At 43.8% G+C, this 15,227-nt stretch overlaps 1 protein-coding gene across 2 annotated transcripts in view; it reads right to left on the bottom strand.

Moving 5' to 3' along the window:
• Positions 1–15,227, bottom strand: part of PGAP1 (post-GPI attachment to proteins inositol deacylase 1) — a 484,659-nt gene that overhangs the window by 443,665 nt on the left and 25,767 nt on the right. For both annotated transcript variants that reach the window (XM_077448710.1, XM_077448711.1), the window contains exons 2-3: positions 10,585–10,738; positions 9,902–10,077 (exon numbers count right to left, since the gene is read on the bottom strand). In XM_077448710.1, the coding sequence (XP_077304836.1) occupies positions 9,902–10,077; positions 10,585–10,738 (330 nt within the window). The remainder of the gene's footprint in view (positions 1–9,901; positions 10,078–10,584; positions 10,739–15,227) is intronic.

Here is a 15,227-nt window from a genome sequence, read left to right as displayed (position 1 = left end):
ATTACTGTACTAACGAACATGAAAGTAGCCATTTTAAACTGTACAACAGTAAAAAGCACATAGAGCAGCATGCACGTTAATAATAACACACGACAAGTACTTACTTTTAAGCACTTTCTTTAGCCTTCTGTACTGATCTGGTCCCTTAATTTTAGGTCTGACCAGTGTTTCCTTAATTGCTCCTTGGATGGTCGTATCCCAAATTTCCGCCACAGACTCTTCACCACTTTTGTCATGATTTTGGCCTTTTGCAGACTGGGGTTTGGGTAAAGCCCATTCTTGCCATCATAGTCGGCCCTCTTCAATATGTGGACCATCTACACCATCTGTTCAAAAGGACATATTGGAGGCCTTAAAACCTCCTCCTGGTTCGTGACGTTTCCTCCTTGTTACTACTAGTAGTGACCACCTGCTGTGTCTCTGCCATGTTCCGCTCCCATTGCGACGAAAGATGGGACATCTTCGATAAAGAATGTCAGGGGCAGGCGACGTGAGCGGAGTTTCACACATGCGCAGTGTATATAAAGTTAAGGCGCTTGTCTTACATATGTTCAGTGTGCTGAGGAAGGATGACAAACGTTCTAATGAATGTAACATCTTAACTTTGGCACATCAGTGGCCTACACCGATTCTAGATTGAGGCCTATAGTGGGATAAGATTAGAGTTTTGCCTGATATTTTGCGTTTGTCTTGTGTTTTGTCTTCCAGTAAATATGAAACAATTCAAAGACCCTGAATGTGGGCCACTTCCTAGAAAAATACAGGGATATGCGAAGTTTGTGGGAGGTTTAAAACCCCTTATATTAAAATAAATCAGCTAGGAAGACAATCGCTGGAGAAACTGCTGGAATATGTGAAGACAAGGTCCCCAATGCAAACATTGAGTTCGTGGAGAGGAAAATTGGTAGCTTGAGAAAACACACATAGGAAGGAGCTCAAGGTCCAGGCTTCCATGAGATCAGGAGCTACAGCAGGGGATGTGTGTGTACCCAGGCTGTTGTACTACAGCAGGAGGCAGTTTCCAGGAGGACCAGATGAAAGCCAGGGGGGAATTTTATATATATATATATATATATATATATATATATATATATATATATATATATATATATATATATATATATATATATATATATATATATATATATATATATATATATAAACTTTCTACACTTAAAATACACCCTTCCCTCAATCCCAGCTGAGGTTTCCTAGGATCAACCTGGGCCTTCCATCCTGGAAGAAGTTGAGGAGCCCAGCTGGAGCCAGGTATAGCATTTAACATTTATTGTCCGGAAATGATCGTTAATTAGAAGTTATTTGACATATAAAATGGACAGTAGGGGCCAAAAATAATGTGTGACAAGAATGAAAAATGCTGGGGTCAGAATGATAGTCTTTTCCATTTATTAACATTTTTTTCTACAGTCACGAGCTGAAATTTGGGTGCTACTGATGAACCAAACACTAAAAAAATGTATGTCCCTTTTTCATACACAAAGGCCTCAATCCCAGGTGCCTCCCCTCCGCCTTCCAACAAAAAGGGCCAGGAAGGGGAGCAAGGTGGAGGAGGCAGCACTGGGCCTCATTAAGGACACTAATGCGGCCCTGAAAAGCCCTCCCCAACGTTGAAGAGGCCTATGACTTCTATGTAGCTGCTAAATTGCAGCAAATGGGAGGGCCAACACCTTAGGTGTGAGAAAATAGGATTTTTGTACTCACCGTAAAATCCTTTTCTCTGAAGTTAATTGACAGACAGCTCCTTTAAATCTTAAGCTTATGGTTATATAGCCACCTTCAGGAGAGGACTAGGCAGAACATGTAAAAACAGCAAAACTGCATAGCACTGCCCAGGGGCAGTCCCACTGGTTATAACCCCTCACTCTGCTTCCTGCAGCTCAGTTCGTCAAAAATCAGTACAACCAGAAATAGGAGGTGTGGGTGCTGTGTCGGTCAATGAACTTTTCTCTAAAGGATTTTACAGCGAGTACAAAAATCCTATTTTCTTTCGTTCATTGACAGACACAGCTCCTTTAAATGTTGACCTTAGGGATGTCCCCAAGCAGTGAAACAAAAAAAACACACACAAACTCCTCAAATAGTTGCCACCTTAAACGGCCGCCATCAAAGCCTGTGGCCACGTATGCATCCAAAGACGCATTCATAACTTGTAACTCAATGAAAGTGTAAATTACAACTTTACACAGCCGCCTGCAATAACTTGTGGCCTAAGCAAGCATCCGAAGATGCGATCACATCAACTTTGTAAAATTTAGTGAAAGTGTGAACGGACAACCAAGTCACCGCCTTACACACCTGGGAGACAGACACATGATGTTGGGAAGCCCGGGAGGTCCCAAATGTCCCAGTGGAACAAGCCATGACAGGAAAGGGGGAGACCCACCCTTTTAAAGGCATAAGCCTGAACCACGATCTGTCTGCTTCACCGAGAGATGGCCAGACCTTTTTCAGGCCAGTCACCTAGACAAAACAAACAGTCTGACCTTCGGAAGAGAGCCGTATCAGACAGATACACCTGTAGAGCCCAGACCACGACCCGGGAATGCAAACCAACTTTTGGATGTGCCGGCTTAGGACATGGGGATGGCAACACGACATTTCATTTAGACGAAAAGCCAAAAACCGCCTTTTGAAAAAAAAAAGGAGGGCTGCGCCTTAACCTTGTGAAGAACCGGGTAGGGAGGCTTGCACCACAAAGCTGCCAATACAGAAACTCTCCTGGCAACTGTAATTGCCACTAGAAAGACTACTTTCTGAGAAAAAGAGCCAACAAAAGGGATTTTCCCTAATATTTTCAAATGGTGGTTTCTGAAGAACTGATAGTACCAGATTCAGATCCCACGGGAGGTAGTGTTGGTCTAACCAGAGGAGCTACGTGTCAAAACCCTTTGCACAAAGTGTACTCACCATGAGTGAGAGTCGCCAAGGGACGCTGAAAGAAGACAGCCAAGGCTGACATCTGCCCCTTGATGGTGCCCAAAGGCAAGTTTCTGATCCACACCTCGCTGCAAAAATAGCAGGAGCCTGGAAACTGAATATGTGCGTGGGCGCCACCTCCATCTCCTCACACATGGAGATGCGAGTCTTCCACATGATAAATCTTCCGAGAAGATGACTTCCATGCCCTCAGCTTAGTGGAAATTACAGAGTCTGACAGACCTCGGCCCCTTAACCCCTGGCTTTCAACAGCCATGCCATTAAAAAAGTGATGGCAAAGCAGGATGAAGTATTAAACTTTGCGAGAGGAAATCCTCTCGCATCGTCAGCCGCCAAGGAACATCCGCCACCAGTCACCCTAGATCAACGTACCAAGGACGCCAAGGCCAATCTGGGGTAATCAGAATCACCGGAATCCCCTCAGCCTCCACTCTGCATAGCAGGCGTGGCAGTATTTTTTTTTTTTGTGGGTGGGGGCATAATTAGCAGATAATACCCCCATGGAGCCACCAACGCGTCTGACGAGTCCCCCCAGGGGTCTCTTCCCGGAGACAAACCTCTGTACCTTCCGATTGAGCAGAGAGGCCAAAAGATCCACATCTGGTGTGCCCCACCTTAGGTGAATGAGTCGGAATACATCCGGATGCAACAACCATTCCCCTTGGTCCAGCATCTAATAATTTGTAGTCCGCATGCCAGTTTTACACCCGGAAAGTGTACAGCTGACAAGGTCAGCACACGCTGCTCTGCCCACTGTAGGATGTGAGCGACCTTCCGTGCTGCAGCCGAGCTCCTTGTTCCTCCTTGATGGAGGACATAAACCACTGCCATGGTGTTGTCCGACTGGATCCTGACCGGACTCCCCTGCAGCCTCTTTGAACATGTGGAGAGGCACCGCATCCAACAGCCCAGGGCTGACTGTATGCCAAACCCCCCCCCCCAACAAGTCAGGCTGGGTCCATTGTGATCACCATCCAATGGAGAGGAAGGAATGATTTTTCCCAGACCGAAGGGATGGAAACTTCAGGCACCAGAGCAGGGAATCCCTGACTAGCTGGCTCATCCGAATTTGACATTCCAGGGATGGCGGAGATTTGTCCCATATTGACAGGATCTCCCTCTGCAAGACTCAAGTGTGGATTTGAGCATATGGTACCGCCTCGAAAGTGGCTACCACGAGACCCAGAACTCGCATGCAGAAACGCAGCGATGACCACCTGCGGGACACCAACAACTTCACCACAGCATGAAGAGTCTGCACTCACGCTTCTGAGGAGTCCAGCGCCAACCCCGACTCTTTTAGGTTCAGTCCCCCACCAAACTCCCGAAGAGTTTGCATGATGATCGCACATCCTCCCTTAGGCTGGATTCACACCTATGCATTTTTTGTGCTTTTTGCATTTTGCAGATTTGCACTACAGAACGAGTTCCATAGGAAACCATGTTAATATCGACTATAGTGCAAATCTGCAAAATGCAATAAGCACCAAGCTAAAAACTCCTGAAGTTGACCCCTCACCTGAGAGTCGGGGGGGGGGGGGGGGTGCGACCATAATGCGGTAAAATCTTTGCTTTCTGAATGTGTTTGGCTTGCGAAACCAGGGGCGCTGTGGTCCCTCCGCATGCGCTTTGTCGGAATGGGAGTGCTTTCCTGCCAACCCGGACAGGCGGAAAGCCACTTCAGAGCGGAAAGAGGGCCCATGCCCACGGCGTGGCTCCTTACCCTTCCTGGACTTTTGAATTGAACTAGCTATTATATTTAATTTATGTATAACACATTATAATCTTTTGTCACAGATTTATATTTTCAATTATATGAACTGGTCCAGGTGGGAATATAATATATTTACCATTTAGTCAGGTTATTTGGTTCTTGCCTTCAAGTTTCTTACACACAGATATATATATTTTTTGAAAAAAAAAAATATTTTCTTAGCGCAGCTCACCATTACACATATAGTCACCAGCGCTGGGATAAAAAGCTGAGGCTACAAGAAAATGGCCGCCAGTCGTCCTAGCAAGGAAAATTCCAAGAAAATGGCCGCCGAACCTTCTAGGAAATGGCCTACAGTATACACTGGTTAAGGCTACCAGAAAATGGCTGCTGCCTCTGTTTGAGGCCATGCAGAAGGAGTTGAGTGGCCAAATAAGTGATAACATGCAAGGAAGGCTGTAAGGAAGACAAGAAAGTGACAGAAGACGCAGGCTGTTGTAGTACCACAGCTTGGGGACATATATGTCATCTGCTGCTGTTCATGATCTATGAGTCCTAGACCAGATTGTGCTTCCCCATTATATGGACTTCTCAAACTACCAATTTTATTTTCCAAATAGTTGATGTGTGCCTTGGGGGTAGAAAGGCTTTGCAAATTCTACAAGTTACTCCAGAGTTGCCTTCTTTATTTTGTTATCAGCCAGAATAAAATGGAGATTTTATTTGAATATACTTGCCTTTGTGTTTTTATTCAAATAAGACAGAAGACAAGATAATGTTGTGTAAACTTGACAAACACACATACACACAGACGTACGTATGGAGATCTGGCTAGATCTATAAAAAAAAAAATAAAAAAAAAGACACACACAAAAAGATTCATGAGATCAGGAGAAATAAAAAACAAATTTGTGAGAACTGTGTGAATATGAGCAGCAAAACAACTTCATTCTTCTAGCATTGTAAAGAGGAGAATGCGCTGCATTAAACTATTAAAACAAAATTCAGTGTGACGAATGTGCCATGTCCATTATGAACGGTAATTTTATCAGACCGATCACTTCCATCTTGATGTTGAATCTGAGCATGCGTGAGTTTTTGCACATCGGAATTGCATACACTCGAACGGATTTTCGGATAGGAACTTTTTCCAACTGAAAAATTCAGAACCTGCTCGCAATCTTTTGCTGGCCAAAATTTTGCCAGCAAAAAGTCTGACTGAGGATACATACGATCGCATTTTCCGACCAAAAGCTCTCATCGGCCTTTTGCTGGCCGAATTTCTGATCGTATGTACGGGGCATTAGAGACAGAACAAGAAAACAGGACTTAGTACTTGGTGGCAAAACCCTTGTTGGCCATCACAGAGGTCAAACATCCCTTGTAGTTGGCCACCAGGTTTGCACAAATCTCAGGGGGGCTTTTGTCCCATTCCTCTTTGCACATCCTCTTCAAGTCTGACATTTGGCAACTCTAACCTATAGCTCCCTCCACATTTTCTATGGGATCAAGGTCTGGAGATTGGACTAGGCCACTCCAGGAACTTAATGTGCTTCTTCTTGAGCCACTCTGTCACCTTGGCCATGTGTTTTGAGTCATTGTCATGCTGGAATACCCATCCACGACCCTTTTTCAATGCCCTGGCTGAGGGAAGGAGGTTTCTTACCCAAGATTTGATGGTACATGGCTCTGTCTATCATCCTTTGATGCAGTGAAGTTGTCCTGTCCCCTTAGCAGGAAAAGACCCCCAAAAGCATAATGTATCCACCTCCATGATTGATGGTGGGGGTGGCGTTCTTGGGGTCATAGGCAGCATTCCACCTCCAAAACACAGAGTTGGAGTTGATGCCAAAGAGTTAGATTTTGGTCTCACCTGACCACAACACTTTAACCCAGTTCTCCTCTGAAAAAAAATAAAAATATAACCCCCCCCCCCCCCCCAACACGATTTAAGTCTTGAATCGAGTTGAGAGGTCAAAAATCAATTCAAAGTTTCAGCAAATCGTTTTCACCAGGACCGACGCTGGCACCGCTGAAGAGCTGCGGACAGGAGTTTAGGCGAAGCCGTGGCTTCGGCCTAGTCCACAAGGCCGGATGCATCAGCCTAGGTCGAAGCTGTAGCCTCGCCTAAAAACTCCTGCCCCGCAGCTCCTCAGGACAGGCATGGTGTCCATCAAAAAATAAATAAAACCTCAATTCAAAGCGCTTAAAAAAAGTTTTTTTTATTTTAATTTTTTTGAAAAAAAAAAAAAAAAAAAAAAAAAACTCTCCCAGCTCTAATTGAGTTATTTTATGTTTCTTCCATTTGCAAATAATCGCACCAACTGTTGTCAACCTCTCACTAAGCTGCTTGGCGATTGTCTTGTAGCCCATTCCAGCCTTGTGTAGGTCTACAATCTTGTCCTGGACATCCTTGGGCAGCTCTTTGTTCTTGGCCATGGTGGAGAGATTGGAATCCGATTGATTGAGTCTGAACAGGTGTCTTTTACACAGGTAACAAGCTGAGATTAAGAGTGCTCCTAATCTCAGCTCGATCAGCGGCCGTTTACTGCAATCCATGATGCGCCAGGTCTTCCGGACCCGGATATTTGAGGGAGTGTGCCCCAGGGGGCGCACAAGAGCAAGATTCTGGGAGGACGTCCATGGACGCCCTCCCAGAAAAACACAGCCGCGCTGTAGCCATCTTTCAGCTATGGCCTGGTCGGCAAGTGTTTAAAATGCAAAATTAATACATTTAGTATTTTATTTTATTTTTATGTTTTTCTATATATTTTTTTATTCTGCCACTCACTTAAAATAAACCTACCATTAAAATTATAGACTGATCATTTTTTGTCAGTGGGCAAACATACAAAATTAGCAGGGGATCAAAGACTTTCCTCACTGTACCAACAATCTGATGTCAGTATAGCGATTTCCACCACTGAGAGTGTTCTGAGAAGGGAATGCCCACCCCATCCCAGCCAGAACACACCAGTGACACCCCTTGGGTAGAAGCCAGACGTTGGGCCGGCTTCTGACACACACACACACACACACACACACACACACACACACGGGCTGAATGCCTGGTACTGCTCGATGGCCAGCATGCGTGTATGGGGCTAAAACGAGTTGTAGTGCCTTCAATCTTTAAATTGATACAATCACAAGGCATTGTGCCAGTGCTAGAAAGAGTTGGGAGCATTTCGTCCTGACTTTCAAAGCAAAGAAAAATTATGGAAAATTCAGACCAGTGTTAGATCTAAAATTCCTCAATTAAATTTGTGAGAACACTCCCCTTTAGAATGGAGTTTGTGGAAACCATTATTTACCTAGTAATAGGGTGGGATCTTTAGATCTGGCTTATTTACACATCAAATTTTACCAGGTTGTCAACAATTTGTGTTGTGGTCAGTAACTAGCATTGCCAGTTTCACTGCCTACCCTTCGATCTTCCAATATTTAGATCTTATTCACTTGGTGAACACAAGAGAACAGCTAGTCATGCACAGAGACCTGTTGCTCCAGTCTTTGGAGTAAATTGGGTGGCAAATCAAGAAAAGCGCAAGCTTTATCTTTTGCAGAACCTAGAATATCTTCGAGTCCTTAGGCCACTGTGTAGGTAAGAGCTTTCCTTCCTCTATCAAGATAAAGGGGTTTAGGCAAATGCAGCGAGTCACAAAGCTATCACATGTCAATGTGAGATTGTATGAGCTTTGAGTGTCTAACATCAATCATACCAGCGGTACCATGGGTCAGAGGGCACAATAAACGCATTTGAGCTTTCATCATTAAATGAAAATGTTCCTGGTTCAAGCAACAGATATTGCTTTCCCCTGGATTTTGCCAATCCCAGAGTCAGTAGCATCCAATTTTCCTGACAGGTCATTGAAGCAAATCAAATTTGATTACTCTGACCATGGAGGTAAGCTCCTTACAAGGGTCAACAGTCTCAAGTCTGGTGGATTGTTTGAAGCTGGCCAGTTCCAATTGAGAGCCAACCTGGAAGCCTCGAAGGAGCAACAGGACAGCTGCAGCATATGTAGGAAAAAAAAAAAAAAAAAAAAAAAAAAAAAAAAAGGGAGGGGGGGGGGGGGGTGCAAAGTGCCTGCCTTTGCGTCAAATGATACCAAAGATTTTTGCATGGCCAAAAAGACATCTGCAGGTCATCACCGCCGATTTGTCTGACCTGGGAAGGTGACAAGCTTTTGACATGTCAAGACACAAATTCCAGGGCTACAACGAATGGATTCTGAATATTGGCGATTTCAGGGTGTGGGCTGCCAGAAGATGACCTAATGGCTATGACTTTCAATACCAGATTTCCAATGCTCCTCTCATTGTACTAAAGACGCTGGCCCAAAGTGCTCTAGTTCAGCAATAGGAGTTTCAGATGATATACTGTATGCATTTATTCTGCTCCTCATACTTCCAATTGTCCTCAAAAATTCAGCAGGAGGAGTTCTGAGTAAAAGCAATCTTACTCTATTGGCTGAGCTTCGATCTCTTTAGATATGGGAGGATTTTTTGATGCAGGAGGAGTTTCTGCAACTGAATCCAAGAAGCTTGAACTGCACTGTCCAAATGTTGAGTGGCACCACCTAGAACATCTGCAAATACCCACACAAGTCATAAAGGCCTAGTTGAAAGCTAAATATGCTTCAAACACTTCATACAAGATAACCTGAAGAAGTTTGCAATCTTTGCAGAGAGTTGGGGGGGGTTTAATCACAGCTTTGTTTTTCCTGTGAATAAAATCCTGGAGTTACCCAGCTTTAAGACAGCTCACTGATCTGATTGCTACTATCTTCTATGTGGCATCTTATATTGATAGCATTCTTACTAATGGTAACCTTCTTGAATACATCATCTCCATTCCACGGTAACTAGAAGTCAGAACCATCAGAGCTGCCAGCGGATGAACAGGAATGGTAAGCTGGATCTTGCTCAAAGCCCAGTGTAGCTGGAAAGTAGATTTTCTTTCAGGCAAGAGGAAGAAAAAGAAAGAAAAAGAAAGAAAAAGAAAGAAAAAGAAAGAAAAAGAAAGAAAAAGAAAGAAAAAGAAAGAAAAAGAAAGAAAAAGAAAGAAAAAGAAAGAAAAAGAAAGAAAAAGAAAGAAGAAAGAAAAAGAAATCTAAAAATGAAAGCGCAATCTCCATAGTAAAAATGTTTCTTGTAGAATATAATCTAAATCTGTTTATCTGACAGGAGCACACATTTTATAAGATCGCCAAATAAAGCACTTACCTTATAAAGATGCAGTATTGCTTTAATGCAAATATTTACAAACTTGGTTTGCATTTGTAAACTGCCACCGTAAAAGGCAACAAGCTCCTCATTAAAATTCACACTGAAAACATCGAAGTGGTATCTATAATCAATGTTTTCTGCCTTACGAAGAGCAATTGAGCCAATGGAGCGAGCTGAGAAAAAATAAAAAATAAAAAATTAAATAGATACACGTAGCTGGAACCATTTTCAATACATGAAGCAGTTTCTTGAAAATTTTAGGTCCACTAATCTTTGGACCTGTTCTTATATACATCATTCGCTACTTCAGCAAGGACGCAACAGCTATTAAAAGGGCACAGACAGAACATTAGAAACACCCTATAAACAGCCATTGTCTGATGTTCTTCCTCGCCAGTCATGTGACTGGACTGGAGCGGCTTCAGATAAGTATACACATCTTTTCTTTTACAAGGTAGATAAAAATTTAGAATGTGGGTTGGATTAGATTTAGCCTTAGTCAGAATTTGATTCTAATTACACTTTAAGGTTTCAACACACTGGGTTTGAATAGAAAATACACTGTAAATATGTCTGTTGGAAAAAAAAAAAAAAAGTTTTCTCCCGGTCATTTCCATAGCGTGGAGAGGAAAAAAAAAAAAAAACACACACCAAAAAACAAAAATAAACACCCCACTTACCTTGCTTATAACTGCCAGCATTCCCAGGAAGAAACAAAATTGGACTTCCATTTAAGGATAATTGTTTGTTCATTTCGGCAGAACTACCTTCACCATACAAATAGAGTTCATATGCTGGAAAGAACCTTGCAGCTTTTTTGGGAAGCTTTATTTTCTAATAAAAGAAGAACCCAAAATGAGTTGCATGACCAACACATCACTAAATAAAAAAATCCCCATGTGCTAAAGTAAAACAATTTTCATTAAAGCTGAAGTTTAAGTAGTGTGTCCCATGCTGAGTAGGCAGCCGAATCCTGGCGAAATCTTCACTGCAGAGATGCCTGTAATCTTTACACTAAACTGCCAGGTGCTGTAATGGGTAACAAGCTCGGATCTATGGATAGAACAGTAGTAAAGTTGGTCAGACAGGGACATGCCGCCTCCTCCATTGAGAAAAGCTCTCATTGCTTACAGTACCTGTAACACGATCCGTGAATGGAGGAGGGTCTGATCAGTCACAGAAGTCTCTCCCCCATTCACAGACAAGCGGTGTAATCAGTGAAAAAACTCCTCAATGGAGAAGGAGGAAGGAGGGGGCATGTCACCATCAGACCATCTGTATTCCTGTCTGCCCAAAGCAGTTTGCTATTGCAGCACCAAAAGTTCAGAGCCAGGAAAGCACAGACAAGCCTGCACAGAAAATTTCTACAGGATCCAGCTACCTACACAATGTGGGATAGCCTTCATTACAGGTAAGTAATGAGACTAAAAGCTGTAGGTAGCTAGCGCATATGCAGTGCCTTGCGAAAGTATTTGGCCCCCTTGAACTTTTCAACCTTTTGCCACATTTCAGGCTTCAAACATAAAGATATAAAATTTTAATTTTTTGTGAAGAATCACCAAAAAGTGGGACACAATTGTGAGGTGGAACAAAATCTATTGGATATTTTAAACTTTTTTAGCAAATAAACTGAAAAGTGGCGCGTGCAAAATTATTCGGCCCCTTTACTTTCAGTGCAAACTCACTCCAGAAGTTCAGCGAGGATCTCTGAATGATCCAATGTTGTCCTAAATGACTGATGGTGATAAATAGAATCCACCTGTGTGTAATCAAGTCTCTGTATAAATGCACCTGCTCTGTGATAGTCTCAGGGTTCTGTCGAAAGCGCAGAGAGCATCATGAAGACCGAGGAACACATCAGGCAGGTCCGTAATACTGTTGGAGAAGTTTAAAGCCGGATTTGGGTACAAAAAGATTTCCCAAGCTTTAAACATCCCAAAGGAGCACTGTGCAAGCGATCATTTTGAAATGGAAGGAGTATCAGACCACTGCAAATCTACCAAGACCTGGCCGTCCCTCTAAACTTTCAGCTCAGACAAGGAGAAGACTGATCAGAGATGCAGCCAAGAGGCCCATGATCACTCTGGTTGAACTGTAGAGAACTACAGCTGAGGTGGGAGAGTTTGTCCATAGGACAACAATCAGTCGTACACTGCACAAATCTGGCCTTTATGGAAGAGTGGCAAGAAGAAAGCCATTTCTCAAAGATATCCATAAAAAGTCTCGTCTAAAGTTTGCCACAAGCCACCTGGGGGAGACACCAAACATGTGGAAGAAGGTGCTCTGGTCAGATGAAACCAAAAATCAAACTTTTTGCCCACAATGCAAAACGATATGTTTGGTGTAAAAGCAACACAGCTCATCACCCTCAACACACCATCCCCACTGTCAAACATAGTGGTGGCAGCATCATGGTTTGGGCCTGCTTTTCTTCAGCAGGGACAGGGAAGATGGTTAAAATTGAGGGGAAGATGGATGCAGCCAAATACAGGACCATTCTGGATGAAAACCTGTTGGAGTCTGCAAAAGACCTGAAACTGGGACGGAGATTTATCTTCCAACAAGACAATGATCCCAAACATACAGCAAAATCTACAAAGGAATGGTTCACAAATAAACGTATCCAGGTGTTAGAATGGCCAAGTCAAAGTCCAGACCTGAATCCAATCGAGAATCTGTGGAAAGAGCTGAAAACTGCTGTTCACAAACGCTCTCCATCCAACCTCACTGAGCTCGAGCTGTTTTGCAAGGAAGAATGGGCCAGAATTTCAGTCTCTCGATGTGCAAAACTGATAGAGACATACCCCAAGCGACTTGCAGCTGTAATCGCAGCAAAAGGTGGCTCTACAAAGTATTAACGCAAGGGGGGCGGATAATTTTGCACGCCCCAATTTTTTTTTTTTTTTTTATTAGTAAAAAAAAAAAAAAAAAAAAAAAAAAAAAAAGTTTCAAAAATCCGATATCCCACTTGTTGGTGATTCTTCACAAAAAATAAATTTTTTTATATCTTTACGTTTGAAGCCTGAAATGTGGCAAAAGGTTGAAAAGTTCAAGGGGGCCGAATACTTTCGCAAGGCACTGTATGAACAGAATAAATGGAACCAAATAGTGTAATCCTGTTTATTATAAAGATTAAAAAGTACATATGCCAAATGGCTGCTTACAAGAAAGTGTACCTTAACCCGGTGTGGTAAAATTTCCTGCGACCTGTAAAATCCGCTCACCCCATCATTTCCGGTGCGGCTCAGTCACTGTAACAGCTGACGGCGGGCCTTTACTGCGCCAAGTCCGTGATATTAATGGTGCATGCGCAAGATCTTTATTTAAGCGGTGGTTAAAAATTATACACGGAGACTTGCGGGTGGGCGGGCGCAGCTGAACAGATGCTTAGAACGTCAGCAGCAGCCCCGCCCACCCCACTAACATGCCCCTGAATCGCTGGATGTTTGTTTATGGTGAAGAAAAATTATGGCTTCAGCTGCTATTAACAGCAATCGCGCATGCGCGGGATCTTTGTTTACCGATCAGAAAAATTATGCACTCAAGCACATTCTTATTGGTGATAAAAATTGATAGACTCGGGCGGGCGATGGCTTTATTATATCATCGGCAGCACCAATATGTATAGTATTTTTTAAATCAGAATATGCAGTGTATTTATTAAATCAGCAGAATATGGGCACAATGCCCGCGTTTGGGGACAGTGTGTGCGTTTGGGGCACAATGCGGCAAACACCACCTCACTGACTAGAAATCGCCGCCTCACCGTGCCCAGCAAACACCGCCTCACCGTGCCCATAAATTGCCGCCACTGTGCTATCAAACACAGCCACTGTACCCATCAATTGCTGCCAGATTGTCAAGCCGTAGCTGTGCTCCCTGGGCATATGCTGATCACCCATCTGTGCTGCTGGAGGGAGCCCAGACGGGCATAAATGAGGGACCTGCATGTCATGGAAAGTGAGACCATCCCATATCCCACTCCATCTTTCCCCAGAACAGGGACCCCCTTCCAACCCCCCCCCAGGAGAGGGAACCCCCTCCCCCCAAGACAGGGACCCCCTTCTCTCCTGAGGACAGGGACCCCCTACATGTCTGCATACTCTGACCACCCCCTGTACCATTTCCACATCCACTGACTGCCTCCTGTATCCTGTGCACATGTTCTGACCCCCTCTTGTACCATGTCTGTAGCCTCTAGCCACCTCCTGTGTCCTGTCTGCAATCTGACTGACTATCTCTTGTCTTTTAACGTGTCTGCAGTCTTAGGGGGAGTCTGGAGAGGAATCAAGAGTGAGAGCACCGCCCGGATTGGGATTACGCGAGGAGTCAGATGTGTATGGACTGTGGAGAAGAGACTATAGAATAAAAACCAGAACCACCAACCTGGAGCCGTCTAACTGAGCCCTGCACGCTGCACTGGAGAGGAGGTCAGTGACAAGAGGGCACTCATATAAAGGTTTCCCCATCATCTCAGTAACACCCCCCCCCCCCCTAGTGTATTCACTCTGCGGAAGGTGGTCTCTGGTCACCAGAGTTCCCCCCCCCATAACATTTCCCGGCATTCCCCTTTACATCAAGCAGGCAAGCAGCTTTAAATGACGTTATTCCCGTTAAATGTCATTTTGTGCAGGAACTGTTCTAAACACGGGAAACACGTGGCACTTCACAGGCATACTACAGACACCCCCCAGGCACCATATTTAAAAGGAATATTTCACTTTTTTTTTCACTTCAATCGTCATTAAAATCAGTGCTCCCGCCAAAACGGCCGTTTTTAAAAGTTTTTTTTGCATTGACCCATGTCCCCTGGGGCAGGAGCCAGGTCCCCAAACCCTTTTTAGGACAGTATCTTGCATATTAGCCGTTAAAATTAGCACTTTTCATTTGGAAAGTTCGAGTCCCATAGACTTCAATGGGGTTCTAACGTTCGTACGAATTTGGGGTCTGTTCGAAAGTTCTGGTGCAAACCGAACCGAGCAAGATAGTTAGCTATATAGGTGGATATAGCGGTGTATACTGCGTTCAGAGCACGCACAATCTCCTAACACTGACTGAAAGCTCTTTTTTAAAAGATAGATATCTCGCTAGATATATAGGTGAATATAGCGGTGTATACTGCGGTCAGGGCACGCAGATAACAACCACTACAGAAGAGCAAGAACGAAAAATCGGCTGATAACGATCGGTGTATACTGTGTTAAAGGTACACAGAACACCCACTAACTGCTACAGATGCCAACACACTACACAAGGCCGCCGCGCTGGCGGCCTTATATAGTGTGGGGCGTGTACTACACAGCCTGAGCTATGATTGGCCACA

The sequence above is a fragment of the Lithobates pipiens genome, unplaced genomic scaffold, assembly GCF_037356315.1.
Source record: "Lithobates pipiens isolate NorthernLeopardFrog02 unplaced genomic scaffold, aLitPip1_a1.2 Scaffold_22, whole genome shotgun sequence".
Taxonomy (NCBI): domain Eukaryota; kingdom Metazoa; phylum Chordata; class Amphibia; order Anura; family Ranidae; genus Lithobates; species Lithobates pipiens.
The sequence above is the reverse complement of the archived record's forward strand: the minus strand, read 5'-3'. Positions and strand labels throughout refer to the sequence as shown.